Raw genomic sequence first — 8,487 nt, forward strand, 5'->3', positions numbered from 1 at the left:
ATTATAATAAATGCAAAAACCAGCAATCAAATTCTGGAAATATCTAAAATTCATTGACCCCCACTCATACCATTATAAAGCCCTACACCAATATCTACTAACCCTCATCACACTGAAGACCTGGACCAGAAAAGTATTGTTAAAAAAATTTGATACAGCCGAATTACAGCACAAATAAAACTAAATTATATCACTTATTGGAAAACTCAAAATCAAAAACAGAGTAAAATTCAATGTTATCCAGCTCTAAAAAGAGAATACACCATGGCAGAATATCTGTACACAGTGACAGATAAAAAACTGAGCTTCACCTTGACAGTGTTCAGACTCAACCTCAACCAGTGGAAACAACCTCACTATAGAAAAAAAGGTCAGACACAGGAAAACGTTGCTACCACAGGAAGAAAGGTTGTGTTCACACTGTGATCTAAACAAAAACATTGAGAAAGAGCTGCATTTCCTAAAAAAATTCATAAAATACACAGACAACCAAGTGATTAAAAACTGTCCTTCTTATTATGAGAACACAAGGATTGCTGCATGATAAAAGCACAACATGTGTCTGTCTACAACATAACTAGAAACAGTGAGTGAACTGACTTGACTCTGTGTTTCAATAATATTTTACTATGGCTCTTTCTTATTGTTTTTTTTAGTAACATTTTCTTTTTCCTTTATGTGCAACTTTTTTACATTATATGTAAAGTTTACATTGTATATCTTGTCTTTTATATATATATATATATATATATATATATATTATGTACATTGTTTTGTCCTGTCTTTGATTTGCACTGTTTTATTTGTATGCAGCTCAGCTGTAAACACTTTGGCAGTACAGATGTACAAATATTTGTCATGCCGAGAGAGAGAGAGAGAGAGAGAGAGAGAGACAGACAGAGAGACGGAATAGAGCCAAGATTACTGTTCATTAATGTTAAGTATACAGTTTATCTACCATTACAAAACTGAATTTAGAATAGAATAGAACCAAGAATATTTTTACTTACAGTTGTATAGGTCTATTTCATTACTGACTGAGCACGACAACAAGAACTGACTGGCTGCATATGTCAAAGAGATGCTGACGCATATAGGCAGATTTTGTTTCCTCCTAGGAATGATCCGAGGTCATACAGAGTGCAAATAATTATCGATTTGTGAATGAAAAAATAAGAATAAGATTATGAACACAGAAAGAAGCATTCTCCTCAAAGAAAGACTACATGACTATATACAGTCATAGTAGTTTGCTGTAATTAGTTTGTTGCTGTAATCATCAGATAAAGTATAATTTACTGTAATTCATTGCACATAATCTTTAAGGAAAAGTGTCTTCATGGATTAAAAAATAAGACAATCTACATTAGAAATATAAAGTAACTGACTACAATTGCCTCTTACAATTAAAATCACTGAAGTATGTGTGGGATATATAGAAAAAATATGACACCCTTTTTCATTAAATTTATTTATTTCATCATGCTGCTTAGCAGTTCTGTAATATCAATGCCATTAATTGTCCATTCAAAAATGTTTATGTTTCAGTTTTCTACCACTAGTTGTCAATAGTTATCTGTGGGCTAAATAGTTACTAGTCATTAAAATTAAGTACTAGTACTTATATTTTCTGGGATAGTAACATTTATATAGATACTAGTCTCACTATTAGATTAAGTACTAGTATCTAATGAATAAGTACAAGTATCTATTGAATAAATACTAGTGCTTAATGAATAAGTACTAGTACTTGTTGAATAAGTACTAGTAACTATTGAATAAATACTAGTATCTAATGTAATAGTTACTAGTCACTAAAAATAAGTACTAGTAACATAAAAATAGATACTAGTAAGTTTTAAGAAATAAATGTCAAAATGGCTTGCCATATTACTAGTCACTAAAAAATAAGCACCAGTAACATAAAAATAGATACCAGTAAGTTTTAAAAGAAAAAATGTCAAAACGGCTTGCCACATAAAAGTGGCTATGATGTTCTGATTGTGGGCAAGACAGTCATTAGAACCGAACAGGCATAATAAGGCATTATAACTAGTACTGTTGAATAAGTACTAGAATCTAATAAATAAGTACTAGTATTTAATGGAATTCTTACTAGTCACTAAAAAAATAAGTACTAGTAACATAAAAATAGATACTAGCAAGTTTTAAGGAATAAATGTCAAAATGGCTTGCCATATAAAAGCGGCTATTATGTCTTGTGGGCAAGACAGACATTAGAACCGAACAGGCATAATAAGGCATTATAACTCAACATATATTTCGACCATTAGGTCTACACGTTGCAAGTGTAAGCCAGTAAAGTATTTTTGGAGCAATAAATAAGTGCGGACACTTACCATTTTCTGGTGACGTTCTTACTGTAACTTTAATTGACATGGGAGGTTTCTGATAAATATTCACACAAAATGAGGTGTCTTAAATTGGAAAGCATTTGGGATTTCTTGGACAAATAATGTTCAAAGCCTCTAATTGATTATCTTTTAAGAAATCTGTCAAATTTAAATGATTGCCATTGCGTTACTGTAAATATAATGTATCTTAATGTGTAGTTCATGGGTTGAGAATCTGTTGCCCCGTTTAGCTGTGTGTTTTAAATAGATATAGAAACAGGAACGAGGAAGTGCCTCGAACACACAGTGTGTGAGATGTCAACGCACCAAACAGATTTCTAATAAACAGTTTATCTTAGTTGTCATATGTCTGCCTATGTGAATGAATTTGCATTGTTTTTGCAGTTACCAGAGACTTTCACTTCCTATGTTTTGTGATTCCAGCGATTTAACGCACAAGCAGGTATGTTTTACTAACTATAATTTAGCTATAACATAAGTTTATAACTTTGTTACTGAACATATACCAATAACCAGTTTCATTTAAAGAAATCTGCCTAAGATTACCTTAAAAACACTAAATTAACGTGTCTGAAAATCATTTGTGCTCCAAAACCTTAAACTTGCATTTATTTTATTTATTTCTTCTCTTATTTCAACAAATGTAAGTTTAAAAGTTATATCAAGAAGAAATAGATCTATAAGGTAACATTTGCATATTAGGCTACCATTTTTACATTGCCCTAACATTTTTGGCTACTACATTGACCTGTTTCATGTGACGCCACTGTATGACCACAGTTTCGGAGGTATGACACACTTGCCATTTAAGAATGGTGGAGGGGTGTCAAACATACCGACTTACAGCAGATCTCTTAGTCTCTGATTCCCTGTCACGTGGAGCTCACCTAAATAACAACAGTAACAACAGGTGTATCACTTGAGCATAAACAATTGAAATAGAGTGATTTAAAATATGATTCATGGAGTAACTTTACCATGTGAATGTGTGTGATTGTGTATTTATCCCCTCAAGGCTCGCCATAGAACGCGTATGTCCATATGCAGCTTTCAGTGAGTAAAGAAATAACGTTCAATAAAAACAGACTGTTATGCCTCTGCTTTCTGATTTCATTAGTCATTTTAGTGTAGGAGAAAAAAATCACTTTGGATTACAATCAACGTTTGCGATGAGTGCAACTGCAGATGAAAACGTTCAGATCAGCTTGACGTCTTGTTAGTTCTTCTGTAAAAGAAGAAGCTCATTGGTCACTTGAAGAGAACACAAGAGCCCACCTCGGCGACAGAATGATTTTTTTTCTGTCATGTTTGATCCTTTTTTCCCACTGTTGGAATCATTAACTCAGCAGGGAGTCCTGACCGGTCAAGTGATTAATGACCTCCCCCTGGCAGACGCTATTGTGCGCTTCGTCTTTCACCTACTGGCCGGTGATTATGTAAATTAAGCCCACACTTAATAATCACTGGAAAAATGGGCCAGTGTGGCTCTGGCTTCAGTCATATACACTAATATGCCTTGGTTGCGTCCTGTGTATTCTTCATGAGTCAAAAGTAGCTATTACAGCCTGTATGAAGTGGTGGTGGAGTAGTGGACTAAAGCACTGAACTGGTAAGTGGAAGGTTGTTGGTTCAATACCCACAGCCACCACCATTGTGTCCTTGAGCAAGGCACTTAACTCCAGGTTGCTCCAGGGGGATTGTCCCTGTAAGTCACTTTGGATAAAAGCATCAGCCAAATGCATAAATGTTTATGAACTTGCCATGCCCAAAAATATTTGCCATAATGCAAACAATAAATTAAAGTGAAACTGGAGCACTTTGTGCTCACTGTAAAAATCCTTGCTTATATTTTCGTGTTGAGTTTGGTGCAAACCTCCGTGGGTTGCACACACTTTAAGTGCTTCAAAAGTGGTTAATCTTCGCACGCACTTCAGGAGCTCCTCTTAACGCGGTCCACTGTGTGGCTTAGTGAGATGGTCTGAGTTCATTTGGAGTTGATTAGATTCGCTTAAAATTAATTAAAATGTTTATGAAAGTCAAATTTGGCAATATTTATGCTGACTTTAGTCCTGTGTACACATTTCCTATGACTTGGCATGAATCATAAGCAATTTTATGATGTTTGTTTTGATGTCGTTTCACTGGTGTTTTTCCATTCACTGCCATTACTTCCGCTAATGTTAACAAATATGTCCGCTGCAAGGAAAAAATGACCCCGATGAAAAAGGTCAATGCACTTGAGGGTTCGCGGTTACTGTCTTGTGCCATGACAGGCATTTATCACAAATTGGGCATTTGATGGGCTGTCATAGGACAACGGATCATTTAAGTAATTAAAACTACATGAACCAGCACACTTTAAACATTACATATAATTTAGTTACTAGGTGAAACTTATGCGAATGTGTGCACGTGCACGTCCGTGTGCTTATATTTGAGTTGTAAACTTTGTACCAGATTTCCCATTTAGTTAAATGAAATCTAGTTAGCCTCAATGTCTGGGCTCTGTGTTCTGAAAATCAGACTCTTCAGGATGTTATGGTTAATGATTGTATGAAAAATGTTGACTGGGTGTACTGCCAGTCTACCACTTTAATAAATGTATAAAAACATATAGCAGATCTTGCTAGGCAGATGCATCTCAACCCTAAACTCTATGTTCATTGATGATAGTCATACTCTTATTTAACACTCTTTTTGCAACAGAAATCATTTATCATTCCACATATTTTTTTTTTTTTTTTTTTTTTTTTTACAAACGCTTTCTGCTAATTGTTGTCATATACCAAACAAGGTTACTGAACTTCATGTGCATGTTTTTTTAGATTATGCTCTTAATCTTAAAAATGCTACCCACATAGTGTGAGAATTACATACTCAGAAGTAGATCAGTTTCTTAGAACACCTGTGACATCAGTTTTGCTAACCAAGTAACACAAGCCTCTATTTCTCCTTACAGAATGAGAAGATTGTGGATTCAGCACAAAGTGATAAAGGTCATACTTTTCATTTTAACTCTGATATTCCTAATTTTTTCTTTCATAACCTTGTTTTCAAGAGTAAAAGAACAGCCCCCCCGACCTTAACATCTTTGGGCCAACTGGAGTGTTTGAAAGCCCACGGCTGATAGTTGAAAATGGCATTAATTGCTCAGCAATATATGACATGGAACCTGTGGAACTGGGCAAAACTTTAGCCATCCGTAAAAAAAAGAGCTATGTGGGGCCAAATGACCAGCATATTGCCAAGGCCACCTCCGATTGTGATTGGTTTGTGAAATCAAAGGGCTATGATGTAATACAGGGCTCTGAGATGGAGCGTGAATTTCCCCTTGCTTACTCTTTGGTTGTTCATAAGGATGCGGCTGTTGTGGAGAGGTTGTTAAGGGCCATTTATATGCCTCATAATGTATATTGCATACATTACGACCTGAAGTCTTCAGATGACTTTATTATGGCTATAAAAGGGCTGGCCCGCTGCTTCCCTCACGTCTTCATTGCCTCGAAACTGGAGAGGGTGCAGTATGCAGGCATCTCACGACTCAAAGCAGATCTTAATTGCCTGTCTGATCTTCTGGAGTCTGAGGTCAAGTGGAAATATGTCATCAACCTGTGTGGTCAGGACTTTCCACTGCGAACAAATGCTGAACTGGTGTCAGATCTAAAGTTGCTTAAAGGCATGAACATGGTGGAGAGCAGACAGCCTGGAGGAAAGAAGAGACGTTGGAGTTTCCACCATGCCCTGAAAAATAACAAATCTGAATTCTACGAGTCACCTATCAGCACTTCCGAGGCAAAGCCTCGACCACCTCACAATATAGAAATGTTTGTGGGCAGTGCATACTTTACTCTTTCAAGGGAATTTGTGCTTTTTGTTCGGTGGAGTTCTCTAGTCAGGGATTTCTTGACTTGGTCTGAGGATACATACTCACCTGATGAACACTTTTGGGCAACTCTGGTTCGTGTGCCTGGAGTACCAGGGGAGGTGCCAAGATCTGACCCTGACATTACAGAACTGACATCAAAAACCCACCTGCTGAAATGGTCGTATCTTGAAGAGACTCTTTACCCACCATGCACTGGAGTCCATGTACGGTCTGTGTGTATTTATGGTGTTGCTGAGCTCAGATGGCTCCTAAATTATGGCCACTGGTTTGCTAATAAAGTGGACCCAAATGTAGATCCTATTCTTATTGAATGTTTAGAGGAGAAGCTTTTAGAAAAACGGCTGATGTCAAAATAATAGGAAAATTCATATTATTATTTTATTAATATATATTCTTATTAATTTACTGGGGCCTCTACCATAAAGCTGGTTGAACAAACTTTAAGGGTTACAAATTGGTTTTGAATTGACAAAACCAATACAATCAAGCTTAATTGGTATGCTGCTCTTTTCCCTTTCAACTCTGGCTTTGATCCTGTGTTTAGGATTAGATCACACACGTGAAAGAGTGACATTTGCAGCAAACAGCCAGTCACGTGAAACAAGGATTGGACTGTTGGAAACAAATTCTGAAAATGATAAAAAAAAAATATAAAACAGCTGGGGGGCCTGGGTAGCTCAGCGAGTAAAGACGCTGACTACCACCCCTGGAGTCACAAGCTCAAATCCAGGGCGTGCTGAGTGACTCCAGCCAGGTCTCCTAAGCAACCAAATTGGCACAGTTGCTAGGGAGGGTAGAGTCACATGGGGTAACCTCCTCATGGTCACTATAATGTGGTTCTCTCGGAGCACTCAGAATAGCATTCTGAATAGCCTACTGTCTGCAATAATTGGCAAGCAATAAGATGTATTTGTTCTTTTTTTAAAAGACACAAGATTTTATGTACCGTTTACATTGTCCATGAAAGAAGGGGTTTGGGAGGCATTCATCACTTTCTATAGCCATCTTCTGGAGTGATTAAGCTTTTCATATTTTAAAATCGATCATTATTGGCAGGTATTATATAAAACAACTAGTAACATGGATTAATATCAAGATAAAACAAACAATTATTTTTATTGAATATTGATTGGGCAACATAATTTGTGCGAAAAGAAATAATAACAGAATGTAGTTTTGATTAAAATTCTTTAAAAAAAAAAAAAAAAAAAAAAAAAAGGAAGAAGAAAAAAAAGGTGGCAAGTTAAAAACCCAACATTTGTGGTAAAAGGCCCCTAGGTTATTTATGGTGATTTAGTGTAGATATAGGGGCAATAATAGTAGGGCAAAATGTGTCAACTAATGCAAATACTTTTGAGACAGCAATATGGTTTTTTGAGTAACAATTTAAATATATGAAAATAACAAATAAGTCTTCTGTTTCAAATGTATGTATCTAAAAAAAAAAAAAGTGGCAATTTCAGGGATTTGCATTAGCTATATAAATTTGCAACATTTTAAAAATGATTACATTTTAGATAAAATTGCCTCATAATCAATCTCTAGACATTACACAAAATGATCTCATGGATCAGGACAATTTTGCAGTGTGTAGTGACAACAGGTTTAGGAAAGTGCTGTGGTAGGTTTTGTTTCTATTTAGTGTTTTGGGTGAAAATCAAATCAAATGTGCTTTAGCTCTGTTGTACCCTATCTGTTAGCTGTCTGTTACACAGAACAAAACCTGTTACAGAGCAGGTTAACCGTGGCGTGTAAGTTACTATGCACTCAAAATAAATGTACTTTCACTATCAGCAGTTTTACTCAATCCTCCAATGTTCATATTACTCAAAAAATTCATGTAACCAAGGGAACTTAAACTGAGTTGATTCAATTAAAAAAAAAGTCTTTTCAGGTTGACTTAATCCACTTGCATTGGAGCAACATGAATATTCTTGTTTGGCTTACTGAAACTGGGCAGCAGACTTCTAGTTCCCAGCATGCTTTGCATGGTACTTGACAGGGAGAGTAAGTTTTAAAATTAAGTGTTATTTTAGGTATCTTTGTGCAAGATGAATATGAAGAGGGTTACTTGTTAGTGTTTAATGTTTTGTTATGGTGAGATTTATAAGTATTTCTGTGATGTTGCATTTTTGGGGCTTACCATCACGGTGAATACTGGAGTTTGAGCCTAGGTTGAGGACCAGTATATTATGTGTGTACTTTGTATTGCTTTATCCAATGAGC

General features: G+C 35.8%; 1 protein-coding gene across 1 annotated transcript; it reads left to right on the forward strand.

Moving 5' to 3' along the window:
• The first annotated feature begins 473 nt into the window (after window positions 1-473).
• Window positions 474-6,617, forward strand: LOC127430933 (beta-1,3-galactosyl-O-glycosyl-glycoprotein beta-1,6-N-acetylglucosaminyltransferase 4-like). Its single transcript, XM_051681068.1, has 3 exons — window positions 474-586; window positions 2,760-2,817; window positions 5,335-6,617. Exon 3 carries the CDS (start codon window positions 5,541-5,543, stop codon window positions 6,615-6,617), a length of 1,077 nt encoding a protein of 358 aa, XP_051537028.1. The 5' UTR covers window positions 474-586; window positions 2,760-2,817; window positions 5,335-5,540.
• Window positions 6,618-8,487: the final 1,870 nt, after the last annotated feature.

This window comes from Myxocyprinus asiaticus, chromosome 40 (assembly GCF_019703515.2).
Source record: "Myxocyprinus asiaticus isolate MX2 ecotype Aquarium Trade chromosome 40, UBuf_Myxa_2, whole genome shotgun sequence".
NCBI classification, from domain to species: Eukaryota; Metazoa; Chordata; class Actinopteri; order Cypriniformes; family Catostomidae; genus Myxocyprinus; species Myxocyprinus asiaticus.